This window comes from Epinephelus lanceolatus, chromosome 10 (assembly GCF_041903045.1).
Source record: "Epinephelus lanceolatus isolate andai-2023 chromosome 10, ASM4190304v1, whole genome shotgun sequence".
Lineage (NCBI taxonomy): Eukaryota > Metazoa > Chordata > Actinopteri > Perciformes > Serranidae > Epinephelus > Epinephelus lanceolatus.
In genome coordinates, this window is record NC_135743.1 from 28,988,375 (window position 1) to 29,012,771 (window position 24,397).

The 24,397-nt window shown below is 41.4% G+C and overlaps 1 protein-coding gene across 1 annotated transcript in view; it reads right to left on the reverse strand.

Moving 5' to 3' along the window:
- dnah5 (dynein, axonemal, heavy chain 5) overlaps window positions 1–24,397 on the reverse strand; it is a 147,402-nt gene that overhangs the window by 10,492 nt on the left and 112,513 nt on the right. Inside the window, exons 78-84 of the mRNA XM_078171910.1 lie at window positions 22,479–22,600; window positions 19,040–19,189; window positions 18,133–18,378; window positions 16,607–16,826; window positions 14,834–15,039; window positions 9,461–9,664; window positions 1,168–1,383 (exon numbers count right to left, since the gene is read on the reverse strand). Of these exons, the coding sequence (XP_078028036.1) occupies window positions 1,168–1,383; window positions 9,461–9,664; window positions 14,834–15,039; window positions 16,607–16,826; window positions 18,133–18,378; window positions 19,040–19,189; window positions 22,479–22,600 (1,364 nt within the window). The remainder of the gene's footprint in view (window positions 1–1,167; window positions 1,384–9,460; window positions 9,665–14,833; window positions 15,040–16,606; window positions 16,827–18,132; window positions 18,379–19,039; window positions 19,190–22,478; window positions 22,601–24,397) is intronic.

The following is a 24,397-nucleotide window of genomic DNA, read 5'->3' on the forward strand; positions in this document are numbered from 1 at the left end:
ACGTCAGAAGGAGCAACTGAGGAGGGATCCCTCCTCCAGGACAGACAGACGTGCAATAGATGTCGTAACAGATTAACATAATAAATTTGCAGTCATCCGTATGACACAATGATACATAAAGAGAGACAGAGAGAGAAATTGAGACAGAACCAGAGAGAGATGCAGGGCATCTCTATTCTCTATCTCTATTCAGTTGGGCATTTCAATTCTGTACTACTGCCCTTCAATTTAAACTATATTTTTTGGCGCTAATCCAGTGGCGCCACCAGGGGGTGTGGCCAAGGGGGGCCACGGCAACCCTAATACTATCACTGACCCTCCTCCCACTGACCTCTCAGCAAAAATGTTATTACGTAGGCTTGTTCCCAGTAAAACTTTTGTTCACTACAATCAATGTACTGCATATTTATCTTTTTAAGGAAAAGAACAAAGTGAACGATGAATTGACTAATATGTACGTAGAGATACATAACATTTTATAACAGGATTTGTATGGAACTCAAAGTGTTAACTATGCTGGTATTTGTCTATGCACATCAGATAATTAGTAACATTACCTGTAAAATAAAGTTCAGCTGGTTGTACTCTGCAATCCTCTGTGGTAGATTCCACTAAATTCCCCTAAATCTTACACACTGGGTCTTTAACTCTCATATTGGTACAGTTTTCAACCAGCCTATATACTGCAACAGCATGATACTCCTGAAATTCAGTAATAGTTTTTGGTGCCACTGGGCTAGTCTAGTTTTAACTGCTTTATACTGTATAGACAGCCAGCCAGACAGATGGATGTGAATGTGGTAGACAGGGTGTGGTGTGCACTGACAAGTTTTCCATGATGAGCTTTGCACCTCGCCTCAGGAAAGTCACATTCTCACATCAGTTTCTCTTTAGTGACAAAAAAGGAGAGAAAACCCAAATAAAACAAAGCTAAATCCAGCTACGTTCACACTCCCTCTATTTCTAGTCTTTTCTCGCTGTCTAACACTGTCTCAAACACACGCAACCTTCCCACCTTCGCTGACTGTAATACATCAGTCACTTCGCACAGCACACATGGTGAGTGGGGGGGAACATTGCACGTTACTTCACTCGCCTTTAACACACCTCAGGCTGTTCATGGTGCACACACTGACATGCACAACGCATACAAACACACATGCTTACTTCAAAAGGTACGTAGTCAGGAGGCAGTTTCTCCAGCATGTCGTCAGCCAGCCTGGACACCACAGCCTCTCTGGTTTCGCCTCCACCTGATGAGCTGTCTTTAGGCTGAATACTGAGGATTGTGTCCAGTACGTCCTTCGCCAGCTTACTCTGGTAGGTTATGTCTGCGTTGGGGTGGAGACCAAACACCTCTGGAGTGTCATAGGCTGGCAGACACTGAAAAAGATAAAACGTTGTGAACCAGAGGTCATTTGGCTCTCAGGGCATCTGTGAAAATATTTTCAGAAAGAAAAAGCCAAGATGCATTTTCTCTACTCTCACAACAAGTGCTGTGTGAGGGCCCGAGTCCCCCCATAGAGTAACTTATCACCTCACACTGAGCTGGCAGAAACAGGCTGCCAGAGCTTATGGGAGTAACACTCCAACAATGTGGAATAGGTTTTCATGTGCTTTTTTTTTTTTTTTTTTTTGTTTAGCTTTGGTTACCTCTTTTTTACCTCAGTTTCATATACCAGGGTTCCTACAGCTTGAGCCATGCAAGATTTAACAATTTTTAAAAAGTTTTTAATGCCACTCGGAATAAAAATTAAGACAAATTTTACAATGACCAAAACTGAAGGGAAACACACAAACCCACATCAATTACTTAAGATGAGGGACAATTTTGCCCAAATGTTTACTGTAACATAAAACACAACGAGGGTGGAACAGATCTGGGGAATACCTGGTGTTTGGCAGGTATTCTTGGCAATTTTGTGTTGCTCACTTTGCATGTGGGATTCAGCTGGCTTGATTCTCATCACACTGAGTTTGAAAAACATTTTGTAAAAAATACACCAAGCCTTGTACCACTTTGAGCCATGCCACAAAGTCTTGGTTGAACAGCCAGTTTTGATTGAATTTGTACTTCCTCCTGTCTACCGGGGTAAAGTGACATTTAACTAGCAGACTGTGGGTCCTCTGCTCTGAGCATCCTAGCCAAAGACAAAACCTGATTCTGATTTATTAATTTAAGAAAAGGGACAGTGAGCATTGATTAACATCTTAACAAATGTAAATGCACCCAAAATAGCTTAAAGGCTGGTTTTCATCGGCAGGCCCTTCACCAGCTGTAAAAAGGCATCCCAGAAAAATTAAAAGCAACAATAATATACAACATGTAACACAGGTCAAAAACATATTGCATTATAGCAAAAAACACATCACATATAGCCTAATACCTTTACAGCCAAAGTCCACTATCGCATGTTACAGTTAAATCTTACGTATCAGTGTTCACATCTTTGGGTGTCAACTAGTCTGAGTGGGTGGAAGTTCGCTGCAAAGATCAGCCTCTCATTGGGTCGAACGAGCCACCCGCTGAAGTCCCGCCCTACCACCTCCGGTTGCTGTTTTCAACACGTCCTTTACTAACTTCTGCGGTGTTTGATCTTGCGGGGATGTAGCCATTTTTCTGCCATGGTTCACGTCCTGTAGGCGATATTTTTGTGGGCGTGTTACACCAAAACCTGTTTCCCCCCAGCAATATTTTTGCAAGCGCACCGTTGCTGTGGCACCGCCAAGAATAATTGTGATTGGTTGAAAGAAATACAAGCAGCCGGGGCGTTTTTTTCTCCAATCTTAAAGTGAGAGTCGGCCCAGCCAGACCTTTCTTTTCTTGAGAAAGATCTGGTGAGCGAGACTAGGTGTCAACAAGCCATTTCTTGGCATTAAACTTAAATGAGTGATATGATGGAGACTCTCTAATTGTCTGTGGTACTGAATTCCACTGATGCCATGCCCTGAAGAAAAAAAAAAGGCCTGGCTGAATGCAGTTTTTTCTCAGTGGGATCGTGCAGTCTCCCCTAGCTGTCTCTCTAGTAGCTGTCAGTGGTCTGTGAGTGGTCTTGGCTCTGCTATCTTGCCCTGTAATAGTGCGAGAGGCAGTCGCTAAATGTATTTGAAAAACCGCTGATGTTACCAATTATTCAAAGATTTATAGGATACAATATGATAGGGTACGGTATGGTGCGGTACAGTACGGTACGATACCATACGATATAATGTAATGCGATACAATACAATAGATAGAAGATTGATTTCAGACATTTAAATACCATTCAGGCCTTATTTATAGAAGAATGAATTTGGTCTTTTCAGACTTATGAAGGATCCACGGGAACCCTGAAAACATATGTCCCCTGCACTGCACTGCTGTTTTGGTCACTACTATTAAGCCACTGTTGGCCATGGTAAGGCGTAGGCAGCCAAGTGTCTCCTCTGATACATACAGTGTCACCAGCTGCTTCTTTTCACCCTCCGGTGAAGAGCTTCTGTGAGGCTGCAACATGAAGAACATTCATGAAATCCCTCCCAGTCCAACGTTGCATGTGACCAACTAGGAATTGCTAGTGGAGTGACGAAATCACTCCCTTGCTTCCCACAAACACAGCCAATACTGCTTAGTAGGCTTGCGACCAAGCCAAAGGTTCACCTGCTGTAAAATGAGCTCCTGTCTCTATGGTGATGTGTGGCTGTGTACCTATGTGTCTGTGTGAGAATATTACAATGTACGAGCATGAAGACAAGACACCAATTCATTCTTGTGCTGCACCAATTACAGGGGACCTTTGCTGCATCTCTCTTTGCCTCATTTTCTGTCAGTTTTCCACTATAACTATCTAATAAAAGGGATAAAATGCTGCAAACCATATGGATAATAAAGTTCACAAAGCAGTCAATAGCAATTTTCCTGCTGGTCTCATAGGATAAATAATTTAAGTGGATGTATGACTCACTGATATCATTGTGTATTATTTCTTTTCAAGGTCTGTTGGCTTAAAGAAATCTACAGGGAAAAAAATGAATACAAGCAAACTGCCTCAGCTCTATGCTTTATTTAAATTTTTTTAAAATTAAAATCAGGGTGTAAGTTGTTGAAATATTGATATTCGAATCTCAAAAGTGACTCAAGAAGTGAGCTGATGTCAGATCAAACACAGCTAGAAGCTTTAATTGGTTCAAAGAAGTCATGCAAGTAGCGTCTCTCTCACTGATGACAGGACGGACCATCTGATAGTGCAGTGTGACTAATGAGAGTCTTCATAAAACTGGAACATTCAAACTAACTTACTCTGTAGTGGCTGCACAAAGCTTCATTATGATCAACAATGTCATGTTAGCAAAGCCCCTACAACCAAAGATAGATCTGATATGTTGCCAGCTTTGTTTATTTTAGACAAAAACACATCAGGGATGGTGCAATGGTGTGAAACTGCAATTAGCACATAGAACACAGAGTTTCGCATGTGCATGTTAGCATGTTTTTTGCAAACACCATTTTTTGTCTTCTTGGCTCAAACAGATTGTTTTGTTTGTCTATAATTAGATTTCTATGGAGCCTGGGAGTGGCCACGGAGAGCAATAAAATGAATCCAAGCCTTGTTTCCTTTGTGCAGTTATCATTCATTACCTCAACTTAACTAAGCCTTTCACATGTTTTGGTTAACTTGTGTGCACAAGATGTAATTCATGGCCCCAGTGTAATTAAATCATTTCATCTTTTTGGTTATTTTGTGCACATAAGATGTGTGTAGGTCTGATGACGTTATATCATGATGTGACTCTGCGTGCTTAAGCCAAGTTTGGGCTCTTTTTGGCAGTAATCACTATAATAGCTTGGGTCTTTGTATTATACATGGAAGACCTTTCCTTGACATGGGTGACTCTTTACAGCCATTTGAAGGCAGCAGGTATTTGTTACACCTGCAGTTTGTAACTGGATCGAAAGTGTACACTGTTGAGGCACAATTACACACAGCAGATCTGCTAGTTACATTAGGTAGAGCCAGCATTAGACTGTTGGAAACAACCACAGACGGCCCCCTGCTTATGGGCACACCAATTGTGTCATTTTGATTACGAATTATTATTATCTTTTGCACATTAATGGGTGTGTTGGTGACTGTCACATTGAAAACAGTTCACACAGCTCCAGAAAAATTGTGAATCCCTTAAAACTATTCTCTCTGCCTACAACTCCCTCAGGACTGTCCATTCCTGCCAGTCTTTTGCCCGCTGTCTCCATCCTTCACATATGAACCAAAATGTGAGAATGATTTAATTAAAGGGCAACTTCAGCATTTTTCAACCTGGACCCTTTTCCCCATGTTTCTGTGTCAAAGTGCTGTGTTGATGTAAACAACAAATTTTGAAACTGGTCCAGTATTGAGAGAGATCACTGCAGCCAGCAGCAGCGCCACACCTGCAACGTAGGTGGGGCAACTGGGTTCTGTCACTGTACGTCCATTAAAAGTGGTTACATATGCCACTGACAGGCTCAGATTGTTATGAGCTCAATACTAGACCAATTTCAAAAAGTGCTTATTACACCAGTCACTTAGATACAAAACCATGGAAAAACAGATTTCAGGTATTTTCCCAGGTGCCATCGATGATTATTACCTGTTTTTGACAATGTGGATGAAGCCTTTGAATTCGATTTCCACCCATATTTATTTGAGGGGGAGCAGAGTTAGAGAGGGGCAACAGGCAGTTCAGTGCCTTTGTTTAAAGAGTGGTTCGTGTTTGTGCATTCCTGAACTGTGCCAACAAAGTATAGAGCTACATTTCACGCAGCTTTCATCAACTATCTTTGTCAGATATGGACACACTGAAGTTGTGGCTAGCTGTACTACATATGGATCCTAACACCCCTGTCTATAAACTGCACATGCAAACCGTCAGGTCTGCAGTGACCATTTTGACCGGGATGACCACTGCCAGTCAAAGAGGAGAAGAAATCCAGAACTAATTTTCCTACAGAAAACTGCTGTTCCAGGAGTTGATTTACCTGCTGCACAGAGAGTGGAGGTAGGCTAATGCTTTCAGCTAAAGTTATTATGTTGACCTGCAGAACGTTACACATGAAAGTGTGGCAGGATAACAGCAAAAGCAATCGATCAATAAACAATCAGTAGGTGCAAACTATCAGCTGATTTAGCACTAATTTTAACAAATCTATATAGATGGATTTTCACATTTTCAGTGGCTGACAACAGTTGCAAAATAAGTGATATCAACAAGCTGACACTATCAGTACCACAGTGTGTGCACGGTGGAAAAATATATTTATGCTTCAGAATTATACAGCCTTTGATATATTTTGCACCTACATTTGTCCTTCCTATACACCAAGGACATACCTACTGGCAATGAGTGAAGATGGTAACATTAGTTATTCTAGGAGCCCCTATGCACAGTCTAACAAGACAAAATAATCATTTGTTATTGCCACTGCGGGGAAATTTGCAGCATTACAGCAGCAAAGGCGATAGTGGAATAACAAGAAGCATCAGCAAGATATGATAAATTTGTGAACAGTAAACACAAATAAAAACCTCTGCTGCCTGATGTCCTGCCCTCTCTCTCTCTCTCTCTCTCTCTCTCTCTCTATCTCTCTAGCCTTTTTTTACACAGAGATCATGCTATAAGGACACTACAAAGTTCCTATTTTATGCCTCCTTTGCATTTTTACACCGAACCAAGTGATGGCAGCATCATTCCATTCCAGTGTTGGCTTCTAGTGTGACATAAAACACAGGCGTCAGCGGTGCTTTCTAAACAACATCTATGACATTAATGTGTCATTAACAATCATTTACCAGCCCTGTTATATGACGGCTGATGTCGTCCTTCCCTCGGAAGGAACTCCCAAATCTCATTGTTTTTCCAATTTGTGAACATTTATGGCCACTGTTCTTCTTTTTTGAGTAAGCTGCTAACTGCTAACAGCTACTTTTAAAATCACCTGCAGTGGGTCACATGCATGCCACCTATGATACCATCATGCAGGCTGTCCTATTCATACAGACACCATTTTGGCGCTATTACTATCCCATGGCAGTTTACCTTAAATACAGAATGGCGAGATGGTATAACAGCATGATATTCCCGCCTTGAACAGGTAGTGTAACCAGGGCTTCTCTCGCTCTCTCGTCTGCTCTTTGTGCATATACTCTGGCTCAAATAAAAACAGGCGGCGATCGACTACAATTGACTACATTGTCGAAATCAGGTAAATAATCATCCATGACACTTAAAACCTTGTAGACAACACTAAACTATGTTTTCTGTAAACTACTCTGGTCACTATACTCTCCCCAGATCTCATGCACGTTTCCTCTGTTATCCTCCTGCAACAAGTTACATATCGTGAAATTTCAGAACAAAACTTCCGCTTAACGAGGCAATAACAAACAGACCGGATCAAGTGAAAGGTAAAGGGACACTTCAGACACTTATAATAACAATCTAAGCAAAAATAACCACTTTTAAAGCTATAGTTGGTAATCCTGTTCAGAAACACTTCTTGTTATACTGGGTGAAATGGTCCTTCTATCCTGAGAGTAGTCAATACATAATGTGTTCAGAAAAAGGAATGAAAAAAAATCCGACCTCTGTGGCAGCTGCAGGCCTGTAAAAACCCTGACCAATCCCTGCGAGTCAGTGCAAATGTAAAGAACCAATCAACCAGCCTTCATGTCTCGTCCTGCCCGAGCCCCCCTCCATTCCTCTCTCCCTCCTCCCTGCGCGCACTCATCACGTGTCACCGTTGCCGGAAATATTCAGCACACTCCTCAGCAGAAATACCGAGTTAGCAGGAGTTTGCTGAACAATGGCGGAGAAAATACAGCCAAAAGTACCACTTCCAGTGTTACTTGTAACGGCTCGCCCCACTCAACAGGCTGAGAAAAGAAAGTCGGAGGCAGAAAAGGCTGCGACGAAAAAGGCTTTGGATAAAGCGAGAGGACAAACCAGACATCAACATTGGTGCAGCTTTTGAACGGTGGAGACAACTGAGGGAGCTGAAGGGCCTGAAAAGTGATGCAGAGGTTGCTGTCTTTCTGTTGGACAGGTAATTATTTGTTTGCTTCAGGGGATTTGTTATTTTACTCGGCTCACCTCTGACTTCTACTGCAGGATGCGCGTTCAAGTTTGTGGAGCTGTGGCTTTGGACGGAGCACTGACGGGAGGGGGAGGAGGGGGTGGAGCTTAGAGGAGGTGCCGCTTTCAAATCTTGCTAGCTCTCCAACATTACCAACTATAGCTTTAAAGGACGTACAGTGATGATGTTCAGGTTGAAAAGTTATCTTCTAAATTGAGGCCAGTAAGTAAATCTCATGCGTACAAGTTAACCTAAATATGGTATCATTTGAATTCAATTGAGGTAACAAATTATATCTTGTGCATGTGAGTTATATAAAACATGGCCTAGATTTTTATCTCTTTTTGGATTGAGAGCAGCTCAGTTTGCTTTGGGTAAATAGAGGCCCATGTGATATACTGTATGTTGTCATCGGTTAGTCTATCCCTGGAACATCCATCATACTGTGTATATGCAGTCAAACATCAGGACAGGCTGATCCACTGAGTAAAATGGGAGGTGATGAGGAGAGAGTCACTGGGTGCTGGACAGAACAGTTTGTCCCTCGCTGTGGTCATTTATTTCCTCTTAGGGAATTTTAGCTTTGTTCCTGTCTGTCTGCATTTCATTTAAATCCACAGAAGTGTGGACACACACACACAGGGACACATTGTGTGTATTTATGAATAAAGTGTGAACATGTGTGTTCATATGTGCTTTTGAATGTTGTGCCTGTGTGCGTGTATGCGTGTGTGTGTTCTCCAAGGCTGTGTTTGTCATTCTCTATTTGAGAGGCGGTGCAGAGGAATAAGCTTGCTGAGCCTGGCAGCCCTGAGCATCCATCATAATGAAACTAGCTTTAATGAAACTAGCTCAGGAACTGCCCCCAGACATACACACACACACACACACACACACACACACACACACGGGCGCACACAGCACATACACAAACCCACTAGTTAAGCACACAAGCACACTGACAAATCATGCATAATCTGTAATAAAATGAGCATGCTTGCATTCCATCTAAAAATCACACATGGCAGCCTGTATCTGGACGTGACAGGAGCGCAGTGTTAGCTGTGTGTCTGCGGAAACCTCGTATCTACAGGGCTGCTCTTTTCACTGTTTGTGATGCCACTAAAAGCTGACAACATAGAAAAAACTGAAACAAACGGGAACATCACATGACGGGTGCAGAATTTGAAGAATGTGCTAACATACATGAAAATCCTCAAGGCCGCAGCCCTTATCAGAGAACCACTCTGACATTTCCGCACCCCTGCGTCCAGTCATACAAATGCCTTCACATCTGTTGTATTATTTGTAGAAGCCAAAAAAAAGTGCATCATAAATATCATCATCATCCACCTGAGAGTGACTCACCTGAATGTATGTCAGGTACTGGTCAACATTGGAGCACTTTGGGATACTATAGCCTTTGTAGAAGTTGAAAGCAGGTCCAAACATGTCCTCACTGAACCACACCTTGGCAAAGGTGTTGAGGAGGCGTTTGTCATAGTCATCAGTCACACGGCCACCGTATTGAATCTCTCCGATCATGTATCGCACTGTGGTCCATGATACACCCTGAGTAGATATGAAATAGTGATATACATGATGACTGGAAATACAGTTACAGTGAAATGGTTACAGTTGTTGAAAAGGCAGGAGTCGATAAATGTGTGCTTTCATTTGTGCAGTGTATTGTGAGGAGACTGGAAATAACATGGCAAAGGTAGACTTTACTCTCTGCATCCAAATGTAGTGCAAATTGTTACCAAATTTTCAGAAAATAGCAAACATAATACAAATGCATGTGCTTTTCCATCCACTACTGTTATGCGCATGCTGAGGGTTGGTTTATCTAGATAAGCAGTAGGTGGCACTTATCCTCCTGTCAAGTGCCACTGCAGAAGAGGGCACAACGAGATAACGTAATTAAAAGAGCACTGGTCAAACCTCAAATGATGGAAACCAATGGCTGTGCAATAATAAAGAGCACAGTGGACAATGGAAATAGAGAGTTTTGAACAACTTATATTACAGCCCTGTGCTCTTTGAAGAGTTCTGATATCAGCACTGCGTGCATAAGCATGTTAAAGGGATAGTTCAACATTTTGGCAAATTCGCCTATTGCCGTAATCCCTATAGTCATATGAGTAGGTACGTTATCTTTAATTGTCAGTGCCTGCTGTTCTGAGATCGGTGGGACAGAGCTGCCCGCTGAAATGGAGGTGAACGATACAGCCCCCTCTCTCCCTCAAAACTAATCAAATACACCATCAAATGACTCCAAAACGCTCTTGTGGACAACACATGGCTTGCGCATTCCCCACGCTATGAAATAAAAATGTATATTTAAGTAACATTTCGACACATGAAGCAAATACTTGGAACTACTTTCTCGAGTAAACCACTGGGCGGAGTGACACAGCGCGTACCTGAGACAGTGCTGTAGTTATTGCTTGCAGCCTTGCATTTGCGGTATCGTCAGCTGGACGCACCAGAAAGTTTGAGAAAAGTTTACAGAGTGTTGTTGTAAATCATGGTTTACACATGTATTGTAAAAGGTTGCGGTAACAAGCAGAAGACATGGAGCAGAGTGAAGTTTCACGTAGTACCAACCAAAAATATGGACAGGATGAAACAATTTGTGCTGGACATATACCCCAACACACCTGTGGAAATGGTCTGGAAAATATTTGTTTGCTCCAACCATTTTTTACTGGAGGACTACAGTGAAAGGATGGAGTGCAGAAGCTCAGGAATGGTTCAAACGCTTTTCTTGAAAGATACTGCCATACCATCTGTTGGCATCACAAAACAAGCAGACGTGGTAAGTGATAGTTATGTATTTTGGTCAGCAATCTCTCTGCTGTAACGTTACCTCCATGTTGAGTAACATTAGCCTACAACCCAAGCATGGTAAATGAGGCTAAAATGCAAACATTGCTGTGGTTATGTTATGGATAAGTGCTTGCCCAGAGCATAAAGTGAAGAGACTGGCATTACTTCTCATTGTTGGGAGTAAACAGACTGCTAGGGAACATTTTATGTTGTTGTTCCCTCAGGAGTTGTGGTGATTTATGAGTGTGGAGTTAGCATGTTCTCCCTGTGTTCCGGTGATTATTTTGAGGCTTACTCTCGTCCCATCCCACCATCAACATATGTATGTAACATACATTCATTGGCCACTTTGTTAGGTACACCTGTGTAATCTAATGCAATCCAGCAGAATGGCTATACCATGATTTTTTCCCCAAAGCTTATACATTTTCGGTTATTGTTGACATTGTCTAGAAAGTGATGATTCTACTTTGTTTATTATTGAGGTCATAGTGAATGGTGGTGGTGTACTGGGGTGGCCTCCTAATTTTGTCTAATTGAGGGGGACAAAATATTAGGAACACTTTTTAATATATTGCACTCCAGTACACCAGCACCACCCACTACGACCTGAATAATAAAGTAGAATAATCACCTTTCTGACAATGTCAACAAAAGCTGAAAATGTAAAAGCTTTGTAAACGTAGAATGTGTGGCAGAGCTGTTGTATTGGATTGTATTAGATTGCACAGTTGTACCTAATAAAGTGGCCAGTAAGCCCCACATTTACACCACCAATCCATGCCGGCTCTGGGTCTCCCCACAGCCCCTGGTTGCTCGGCAGCCTCAGCCTCTCTTCTTGCTCTCTCTTCTTCCAAAACCTGTAACTCTTCCTCTGTATGTTCTGGTTTATTCTCAACAAACTTGTTTTTATGACGGGAGTAACTGCACTAAACATACGCTGTTTGAAATCACTCCGCCCAGCAAGTACTGTATGTCTGGAATGTAGTTCCGGCTGTGCATTTGGCTTCAAAACAACGTAATATTACATTATTATTTCATAGCGTGGTGAAAGTGTAAGCTACAAGTTGTCCACAAGAGCGTTTTGGAGTCATTTGATGGTGTATTTGATTAGTTTTGAGGGAGAGAGGGGGCTGTACTGTTCACCTCCATTTTGTGTGCCGAGCAGCAGGCAGCTCTGCCCCACCGATCTCAGAACAACAGGCACTGATAATTAAAGGTAATGTACCTACTCATATGACTATAGGGATTACGGCAATAGGCGAATTTGCCAAAATGTTGAACTATCCCTTTAAAAGCCCACGACAATGAGAGCTTGCACTGGCCTATGCAGTGATGATGTCATGACTGTGTGTCATCATTTATTTGCTGAATCTTTGTCCATTGCACTTAGTCACATTTGCCTTTTATTGATACACTGATTTGTTAACCTTCCCCAAGTGTAAACACTTTTTATTTTTAGATATTTCAAACTTTTTTCAAATTTTTAGTGTTTACACCATAGACTGTAAAAATAATGGCGTCACCCATTGGTTTGTGGACATCGTGGATTTTTGGAGCCAGAGGTGACCATACTTGGGTGGGAAGGTGGTGCTGTGGAGGAGCAAAAGGTGGATCTGACTGAGAAGCTGAGGACGCTATTGGCGGACAGCCTGTCATTCAAAGTGGCCCACCCTCAATTATGTCTGACTTTAAGCCTTAATAAAATATAAATGGGTGAGTTGTATACAAATTTAATAAGGGGGAAATTAGCTATAGAGACCAACACCACTGTAAACTTGTTTATTTCTGCTGTAAAGCTGGTCATTTTAACATGGAGGTCTATGGGGACTGACTAATTTCTGTAGCCAGCCTCAAGCGGCCATTTAAAGATCTGCTGTTGGTACTTCTATGTTGGCTTCATTTTTCAGCGCTCAGGTTTTATAATGCCCAAATTTAAAATGTGCATACAACGAGATGGATGAAAATACACCTGGGGTTGTTATTATTTCAGTTTGGCATATTCATGAAAGTTGGATGTGACATTTTTATGGTTAAAAAACAAACAAAAATATTCCTGAAAATCATTTCTTTCCTATCAGATGACAACATTAATCAACTCTTTAAAGAAAAAAGAAAAGTATGACAATTGTAAAGGTAAGGCTCAGGTTATTTTGTTAACTCTAGGTTTTTTTAACAAGGTGCATACTTCTTGAACCTGATACAGCTGACTACAGTGTATCAGATTATCTGCTTTATTTAACTTTATTTATTTTTACACACAAACTATTAGACTACGCTTTTTTTCTGCTCAATAAGACACTGGAGAGGAAAACTGTGTGATCAAGAGACAACTACAACCTGCTGCACACTTACTCCACCAGTAAAATGCTCTCACACAGCATTTTACACCTTCATCCCTGACAGTCTGCACGCAGAGCAATTTCTGCTCAATCTTACTGTTGTTGGTAGGAGCTGTTAAAGATAGTTAAAGGTGTGCACTGTAGTTTTCTCAGTACTTAAGAAGCACAGTGGTGGAAAGTAACTGAGTGCATTTACTCAAGTACTGTACTGACCCATTTTGAACATGTCTAATATAACATTTTGGAGAACTCAACTCTTCCTGTGTCCATATAGCTGGCAAGTAGACTCTCTCGAAGGCTAGTGACTGAAAATTCTTTATTAAGTACACTTTCTGTATTTCTGCACTGCTGCATTGTTAAGCTTAAAGGGATAGTGCACCCAAAAATGAAAATTCAGCCATTATCTACTCACCCATATGCCGATGGAGGCCCCGGTGAAGTTTTAGAGTCCTCACATCCCTTGCGGAGATCGGCAGGGGGAGGGGCTAGCACACCTAATGGCAGACGGCGCCCCAGACTAACGTCCAAGAACACAAAATTGAATCCACAAAGTATCTCCATACTGCTCATCCGTAGTGATCCAAGTGTGCTGCAGCCCCTACATAAAAAGTTGTTTCGAAAAACGTGATATGAACTCTGTTTTTAGCCTCACTGTAGCCTGTAGCTCTGACTGCTTCTCTGTGCTCCATGCTCACGTGTGCGCGCTTGCGCGAGACCAGCGAAAGCATGAGCTTTGCTTACCCATGTTTACATCAAGTGACACGTGCACCGCAGGGGGAGTCAGCAGTATCCACAGTAGCTTTAACATAATTTGCACTACGGTCTTTTAGGAAAGGACAGCCCAACATGTCTGAGGACTTTGAAATTGAGGAGGAACAGCATTTCTTTGTTGAGCTGTATTTGTTTGAGCCCGAGTATATGGACGGAACTCAGGCTACTGGACGAAGCAGCTGCCGCAGCTCATGAGCCTAACCCTCAGCCAGCCGCAGAATACCAGAGTTGAGCACTGGAAACCTGGTGGTGTAGTTGTTTCAAATGCAAAGCAATGCCAACGGATGAGGAAAGTCTTTGCTGCTCAGACTGGGAATTGGTGTTGCCTGCACTTGAGAATCTGGACATCAGTACTGACGAGACTGCTGCTCTTCAGAGACCGTGCATCACCGATCACCCTGAGCGTGCACACGTGAGCGCGGAGCACAGAGAAGCAGTCAGAGCTACCGGCTACAGTGAGGCTAAAAACAGAGTTCAAATGACCTTTTTCAAAACAGCTTTTTATGTCGGGGCTGCAACACACTTGGATCGCTACGGATGAGCAGTATGGAGATACTTTGTGGATTCAATTTTGTGTTCTTGGACATTAGTCTGGGGCGCCGTCTGCCATTAGGTGTGCTAGCTGCTCCCCCCGCCGATCTCCGTAAGGGATGTGAGGACTCTAAAACTTCACCAGGGCCTCCATCGGCATATGGGTGAGTAGATAATGGCTGAATTTTCATTTTTGGGTGCACTATCCCTTTAAGTTTGAGCAAAAGAGTACTTCTCCAACCACTGGAGAGGTGTCAGCTCCTACCTTTTTAATGTCCATGTCATCCAGGTGGTTCTGAACAAACTGGACAGTGGCGTTGAAGTCGGCCTGGTTGAACTCGTAAGGGATGTTCCATCCCAGGGGCCCATACTTTCTCCTCTCCTGTACTGTGCTGTGGAGAAATGCCACTCCATACAGCATTGGCTTCCACGGCACCATGTTACTGACGTCCAAAAGGTCCTGGTTTATACCTGGAAAGGGTTACAAGGATGAGTGCTTGAACAGTCCTCTTCAAATGAAGAGAGAACGTACAGAAATCAATGGTTCAAAATGGTTCAATCAGCTCTTGAGGTCAACACTTGGATCTGCAAGCTACAGAACCGTTGTTACTTCCACTACAGCAGACTTAAAAAGGAGGAACAAATATCAGTGCAGATTTCCTTTTCAAAGACAAAATAAAAAGCAGTTTGAGACTAAAAAATAGCTTTAAGCAGGTGACTCCTGATCTCAAGGAACAAATGTTATTTATACATATTTGCTGAGTAAATCAGTTTAATTAAATTGGTTTAACATTTTAAGATGTAGCAATTTCTGTAAGTCTGGATATGACACACATACAGCACTGTAGGGAAACTTTTAAATTAGCATAATGCAAGTTGGCAACTCTCTTTTGGGAAATCTCTGACAGGCAATGTCTCAAAGGGCTTTCCTGAGCGCTAATGAAGTTTGGGAAATATTGCCAGGCTCAGGAGGATAACAGTGTGGTAAAGTGATTTAAAATTTCATCTGAGAAACTTCAGCTGAAATTCCAACGTTAATCTACAAAATAATTAATAATTGAAAATATTAGCAGCAATTTTTTTTAAACACACACATAGGATTGCAAAAATGCTCAATACTAAAAAATATCTCTGCAATTTCAACCTAATAAGCAATCCCATGTGTCAGGTTTGTTTTCTCTCAAATCGAGGTGATTTAACCTTACTTCATTAGGGAATTTTTACATTTGTAACAACACAAAATATGAGCAAAACAAGTGCTGCTTTGAGGGATTATAGGGAAAAATCTGCACATCCTGAAAAGTGTAATTTCTGAACACAACAAGTATGATTTCTCCTGATCTGATAAAGAAATGCAATTTTTAATTGGGAGCTGAAGACAAGCATCTATCCAAACCTGTAACTGCCCTCCAGGGACACTCACATATCTCTTTTCCATATGAGCCAGACAAAGACAGCTGGTTCATATGTATTAAATATTCTTCTCTTCCTCCCTCTTTGAATAACAACACAAACCACGTGTTTCAACCTGTTTAAAAATTTACGAACCTCACAGGCTTTTGGTACTTGGGTGTAAAATACACTGAATTAAGCAGCAGTTGTTTATCATCTTTTCTCCTGCTGACTTTGCCCTAGGATACGTACACATTCCTTTAGTTACCGATTATGTGACAGATTGAAGGTCTGTGTGTGGCTGAGTGTGTATTTGTGTGCAACCACAACAGTTGTTTACACGTGTGCACATCAAGAATAATAAGAGACGATTCTGAATGCTCATCAGTGTTACTTGTTCTGTCTCGTTCACAAAGACACACGTGTCTGATCCCCCTGTAATTATAGAGAGAGAATCAATCTGTTGATAGTTTAAGTTATTTCCACCATATTTACACCTAGAAGCATTTTTAGCCTGGACTACTGTATTGATCCGGACACAGCGTGTGCAGCCTCACCATTCTGATCTTGCTCAGTGAAATGACAGATTAAGAATTGTAAACTATTGTGTTTTACTTTAAACTGAACTGAGCCAATCTGGTCCCACCTCCATAGGTCCTCTTAAGCCCCGCCTTGAGGCCCTGTGGTGGTTCGTTGGTGAACTTGATTGACATCTGCAGAAGGGTGATGGGGAAGTGTCTGTGGACCTCTGTGGTCATCCAAAGGCGGAAGCTGTCATGGACAATGTCTGTCTCTGTCACTGTGTCCATTAGCTCGTCCATGAAGTCCAGACCAAGGTGGCAGTTCTGGAGTAAAGCCCAGCCACCCTGGAGACAAATTATAAGAGTAATGGTCATCATCCATATCCAGGACTGCAAATTAATGATGTAGTCAAGATCTAAAAAAAAGTTAAGGCTGCAAGCAGCAATTACCTGACCCTCGCAGCTTCCTACATGTTGTGGACGCTGGCCGTATACTGGTTGATGCAGACGGAAATGCTTGAACTTACTTATTGCAAATTATTATTAAATTTAACTACTTCCTGTGTCCACCATGTGGGGCTGAGAGAAAACACGCATAACATGCATTATGTTGCTGCATGTCAAGTGTAGACCACACAAAATTCATGTTGCTCCACAAGGCCTAATTCCTGTTGACAGCAGGTGGCGCAATTATGTTGACTCAATATTGACATACAGATACCCTCAGGCTGGAACTGCTATCAAGCATGAGAAGTTTGGGGCAGATTCGATAATATACCATGGATGTATAAAAAGAACAGGATACAGTGTTAGAGGTGGGCCCAGTTCACTCCTATGAAAGTTGGTCAGTGGTACATTAAGCCTAAATAGCTCTATTTCCATGGCATAAAATTACCCAGATCATCTGCATCGTGGGGCCCATAGAGCAAGCACATTAGAGACTAAAAAAGTGATCTAATCGTGCGCCTCCTCTAGAATTTTGAAGTTATTGGACTGAATGGATCAAATCTCAATTGTGAAATGAGTCATTTTGCAGGGATTGTAACGCTCAAGTCTACAGGAAAAACTCTTTTTTGGCCCGATGGCATCATGTGATGGACCTGGATGTTGTAATTCCTATTTTGGCCACTATGAACAATTGACTTCAAAGCCTGGCACTGTTCCTGGGGGCTTAATATGTGCACTCAAGACAAACAAAAACACACCAGCCGCACCTCTGCCGAGGTGAGCTGCCATAGGAGCAGAGAAAAAGAGCTACTACAGGAATGGTATGTAGGCTGGTATGTACAAGCAGAGAGTGAGTGGGGGAAAAATAGCAAATTTTTCACCAATTCTGATGTGCGTTCAGTGAGTTTTAGCACCTTTAGCCCCTCAAAAACAGGAATGATTTGTATAAATAATTCCTTGCATTACATCATTATGGTCCTTGCACAGGTCAGTGCTTGGGCGCTAAAAATACAATAAAATAGAATAAGGTCTTTGTGAGTGACTCACTCTGAAAAGGTTGGTCTCTTTCAGAGAGCTTAAGAGACATTTCACAGATAGTTTTCAGAGCACCTTGCTGTCTAGTTAAATATATTGCATGAAACAACCGCTCTGCTGCTGCATGGACTGTCGCAAAGATAGCAGTACACTCACACCACTGACTCACATTAGCCATGGTCTGCTGTAGAAGCTTGCGGGCGTGGACCTCTTGTCCTTGTCCCATCGAGACATATCGGGTCTCAATCTTCAGCCTCTTTCCCAGCGCAATGATTGAGTCGGTTGGATCTGAGCCCATTGACAAGAAGCAGGTGAGAGGTGTTCGTGGGTCTGATTCCTCCCACGTCTTCTCCAAGTCGAGAATCACCCCTTCTGTGTATTTCTCACCCATTGCGTCCATTATGTATTTACGAGCCTAGAGGAGACACAGAAAGCAATGAGGCAAACTAGACATGTTTTCTTTACTGCTTTATAGTGCGGGCCAAGTTAAAACTAAACATTGGAATATATTTACTTTCTGGAAGGCGAGGAGTGAATAGTTCAAAGAATTTTTCTTTACTGGCTTACTCTTTTTAAATCAACAGTAAGGACTGCTGCTGCTGGAGGTCGGTAAAGGACAACTGCTGGACTGTTTGTGAGTGCATCAAAATAAATTCCACTCCAAGCTTGTCTGCAGTGGACCAAAAAACTACCCATCAGTAAAAAGTGAATGTCCATTAGCCTTTGTAGATAGTCAGGCTCAGTAAGCTTCAGAGAGAAAGCTGTTTCACTAAATGTATTCCACTTTTCCCTTCAAGGAAAGACTTGGCCACAGGAGATATAACTGTAGATTAAGAGAATTTTAGACTCTCACACTTTACTGAACTCGGTCTCATTAATGCAAGCAAACCAGCATCTCTTTTCCAGCCCGTCAATTAATTAAAGATATGCTGCTTTGGGGCACTCTGCTGTATTTCTTTCAAGGTAGTTCATTTGAGTTTAAGTTACAATATGACTGCACTGTATTGTTGCAAATTCACTATGATGCAATTTGGCAATTGTGGGTATTGGATTCACACGCACACACACACACTAACCTGTGCAATGGTCCTGTCGGGACACCAGCAGCGTATGAGGAGCAGGCGTCTAAAACAGTCAAGAGCCTGGTCGTAGGAGTTTGGGACCACCTCCTCCTCCGGGGCCTCTTTATCAAACCATGACTTCCACTGTTTCTCGTTACGGCTTATCTGAAAGAAATGTGTTAACAGCTCTGACACAGGGACACACAGATAGGTCCATTTTTTCCCATTACATCAAATCTGGACAGAACGAGAAGATGCAGGGAAAAATCGTTATGTACTGCAAGCTAAAACATTGAGACACAACTAGTGGTAAAAACAGCCCCAGAGTTAAATCTATGAAGAAAAAAGCTTCTTTTAAATACTGAAATGTATTCCCTGTACACTCTCCTAGATACACAACACAAATTGTCCAGATTGCCCTAATGTGCTAAAGGACCATGATGAACATGTGGCTTTCTGCGCCTGTCTCTACCTGCACAATATGTTTGTGTGCTGATTGTTACTGTTTTGTTCCTTCTTCTCTCCTCTTAAACGAACAAAGCAAACAAACACAGGCAGTAAAAATGTAGTTCTTAGACAAAAAGCACCCAGAAATAAAGAGAAATTATTTGTTAGAATCTTTTTACCCAGTTTTCATAAAGATTCTGACATTCACCACTGTCTTCTTTGGGACTTGTTCTTGGGTAAGCACACTCAAAAGCACCTCTTATGCATATTTTGTACTGCAAAATTGGTTATTGCGTTTTCTTTAATTCTACAGTTTTATAATACTTCACTGATTTTATCGAAACCGCTTATAGTGTTAGGGGTTGCGAGGGGGGTGGAGCCTACCCCAGCTGACGTTGGGCGAGAGGCGAAGTATACCCTGGAGGGTATTACAAGGATGGCACATTGAGACAGACAATCATTCATGCTCACATTCACACCTATGGACAACTTAGAGTCACCAATTAACCTAACCTGCATGTCTCTGGGCTGTGGGAGAAAGCCGGAGTACCCAGAGACAACCCACGCTGACATGGGGAGAACATGCAAACTCTGCTCCGAAGGGCTCCCACACCCTGGGTTTGAACCAGGAACCCTCTTGCTGTTTTTTTTGTGTGTTATTCTATATCAACTCCTGATGTTATATGACAGCTGGTTTGGCGTTCACTTCCTGCAGAAGTACCTCCACTTCACTGCTATTGAAGTTTTGGAGTCATTGCTCTACCCTCGTCAGACTTTCAGCTGGGCATTCTTGACTTAATTCTCTCAACTTCTCTTCTTCATTTTCTGTGTGTGCATTCCTGCAGTCCTATAACCTTATATAGTGATTGGCGGGGCGTTTACTGACAGTATGCTAATTAGGATCAACGGGCACATGATTTCAACTCATGAGGACAATGGGATTCATTATTACAAGAACACAGGTGAGAAAAATTCTGCAGTTTAGGAACACGGCAAATCTGATGTAGACTTTTCTTAGGGGCTTTCTTAAGATAAGATAAGATAAGATAAGATAAGATAAGATAAGATGCCTTTATTGCCACTATATACAGTGATACAGTGAAATTTCAAGTGCCCTCACAGTGACATTTAAGACTTTACATACATTACGTGAATTCATACATACACACCCATACACACTCCCACTCATACAACAACTAACACAAGATAAGATCAAATTAAGAAAAAAAAATGCAAGATGGTAATGTATCGACATACAGTATTATGTCTTAAATAGTAGAAATGCTCCCAATCATTTCACAACAAACACTGTCTGGCACATCCTGTGCTGCATCATGTAACTCAGATGATTATAAACATGAGGTCCTGAACTGAAGCTTGTCGCACTGTGCTTAGCGTGAGTCGCCTGGATGGCAGCTCATATGAAAACCATGTAAACACTATGTGCTTTAGAGAGGTGATACTAATGCTTGACAGCACAACATATGCAAATATACTGTGACATCACATAACCTACTAATCACTGTGTTTACATGCATGCAGGAAACCAGGCTACTGGGAGGAATAAGGTTAAAGCAGGAAATCAGAGATCGTGTTTACAGTACATGCACCACAATAACCTGCTAACTTTATAAATGCTATTTAGATGCAGCCTGTGAGTAATCAGTTTTACCCTAGGTCACAGACATATCTTTCCTGTCTGAAGTCTCTGTCATGAATATGTGCATATGTAAATGCCTTTTAGAAACCCAGTAAATTTATACACATGGACAAGAAATCAGATTTCTCTAACAGCAATATGGCTTTGTTAACCAGCCTGTAATCTTTACAACAGAAAGCCAACGTCGTTATCCTATTTGTAGAGGACATTGTATTGACTTTACTCAGAGCTTGAAGTTAAATTTTAAATGAATGGCTTCGTGGGTCATTTTAAAATGAAGCGTGTCTTATTTAATGAGTATTTATTTAGGAAAGCAAAGCAAACCACCTGTTTTACATTCATGTAGTGGAACACGTTCACAACTTAGAGCTGCTTGTCTTTGCCTACTAGCCACTGAGCCGCTCCACTTTATTAAAGGGGTTCAGTGCTTTTCTGAAGAGCACATTAACAGTAGCTGTTAATAGTGGAGAGAGTATAACACATTCATGTCCCACACACATTTCTGAGTCAGTATAGGGATTTGAGTAAACTTCTTGAACGGCAAGGCTGAAATAGCCGCTTGAATATGATCATAGTGTGTTTTATATGTGAAATATGGTGCATTTGCATCATGTGTGTGGCAAAGGTTTGTCTGTAGCATGAGGACAGAGTCAGGAGGAGCTCAGGTGTTTTTTTTCTTTCTATTCTGGGTGGACTGACATCACAATCCTGTCTTTACCTTGTTCTTCTGGGAAGACTGATTTAATTAAACAAAGAACTGGTAATCCAGCTCTCCCTGTTCATCATCCGCACAAACATACACGTGCATTTGTGCAAGTGAAGGATGTACACACATACACATTTGTGTGTGTGTGTGTGTGTGTGTGTGTGTGTGTGTGTGTTATGTGTGTGTTTGTGTGCATATGCTCAGCCAGAAGTAATTGACTGGAAGTTTCTCCAAACTAAGCTCATTTCACAGAGCACTGAGCTTTTACCTCCGTGGGAGCCACCATGCTGTCAGTCACCCACAAGGGTGTGTGTATTTGTGCATGAGTGACAGTCCATCGTGATGACTGTGTGTGTGTGTGTATAAATAAGAGAGATGAAGCGAGGCATGATGAGACTGATATTGACATGCTTACTAGAGCAAAGGAGAGCTGTGAAAAATATTTAATAAGCACCTAGAGACCACTGTCGGATCTGTGTGTGTAAGGAACAGATGACAGATGAGCACTATTAACTGCACACTTAATGGATAAAGGTCCTTCTCGATAAAAACTCTTTCAGCTAAAATAAAAATGTATCATACACCAGTCAGAGAACACCTAAATTGATCAAGTCGTAAGTGCATGTGTGTGTGTGTTGTACCTGATCTAGTATATCAGAGAACTGCCACAGTTTGCTAAGCTCTACAAGGTTGAGCCAGGTCATGTCAAGGATCCATTTAGCCGGTTTCTGAGGGCAGGCCTTCAGGTCCAGAGATGCACCTCCTGGATGGCACACACACAACCACACACACAAACAGGAAAATACAAAGAGAAAAATATGTTTGTACAAACGATCATTAAAATTCAAAAGTACAAAATATTTAAAGCTTCAGATAAATGCAAACAAAACACAACCTTGAAAAATATACACATAAGTCGTACTGAGTCAATGTTCAGCAGGTTGGAGCTGACAGATGGTGAAGCTGCATGCATGTAGCAGACTGTCTGTTCTGGCCTTGACAGTCGCCATGGCTAGCTTTTATCTCTGCGGCGAGGAGCACTCCAGATTTCTGATTCAGTGAACTGTAACAATACCGATAGGCTTGAAATGTGTGTGAACCTTGAGATGGGATTTAAAAAAGATCTATCTCGAAGTAAATAATGAATAAAGAATGAAAAACAGAGAACAGAAAACACATGGCAGTTTCACTCTGACTTTATCAAAGGGCCCGGAGGCTGTTCTGAGGTGATTCATAGCTGTTCAACAGCACTTGTAGCTTTTCCTCTCTGTATGTTGAGATTTAAATGCAGTCTTGGAGGAGTCAGGAATGTGGTATGCCAGAGTATGTATTGCTTTTCTTTGGCTCAAAACATATCCAATATATATTCTAGGTACTGACATAACAAATCAGTCTCAGAATAAAGTGGGTAAGATATCAAGAGACAGAGACAAAGAAACATCTTTCCCCCAAACTTCCACTACTTTATTGCCCAGTAGCTTCCAAAACTTCTGAAAATTTCTTCACAGGTCAGCATTTGCCATGACGCAAGCAAAAAAATAAAAAAATAAAATAAAATAAAATAAAATAATAATTTATATATACATATATATATAAAAAAGTATATATATATATATATATATATATATATATATATATATATATATATATATATATATATATATGTATGTATGTATGTATGTATATATAAATCAATGTTTTTTTCTCTCAGCTCCACTTCACCCAAAATAACTTAAGTCTCAGCGTTGTAAAAGGTTTTTTTTTCCACTCTCCCTCTTTCTTTCTTTGCTCCATGTTGGCAGGTCGACAAGATGCACCTATCCATGGTAATTATCACCTCCATATATGGTGGTCACTGGCTATTAATGGGCAGTGATGTATGCTAATTGCTGACAAGTGGGAGTGCATTGTCAGTTTACGATTGATTGGCATTCATGAACATACACACCTGCCTATGATCAGATCTGAGTTTTCCGCGGCATTCATGAATCTGGTGTCGGTTTTTAGTACCATGTTTTTAATGTGCAAATATACTAACATTTCATGAATGAGACCCAGTGTCTTAAGATGTGAGAGGGTGTCATACATTAGTCTTTTCTAAGCCCTCTAGTGTGTAGTTGGCATTAGTTGTTTTCTCACCCTTTCACATTATTATACTATCAGGAAGTTAAGCTTCAAAGAACATTACTGGGTTTCAAGATGCTGGTGTGGCAGACAGTGCACTTCACTGAGCACTGCACCACAGCAATTATTGTTTCAGCTGTTTTCACACCCTAATTAGTATCTCTTGAGTGTTCCAGCATCAGACATAGTAATATGAGGATCGAGTACTTTCTGAGTCACTCTGACACTATGCTGTCAAGAAATACCAAGAAATCAAGCAAGAGTAACTGCACAGAGTGATTCAGTTAAAAGTTGTCGTCTGACGTTAGCTACATACATTTCCTTTGTGATGCAAAATTATGTTAAATTTATATTGTCCTTTTCTAGGGTTGACATTCTTACAACCTAATTTATGAATGCAATGAAGCTCAGAAGTAAGCTCCCATGTTTCCAAGGT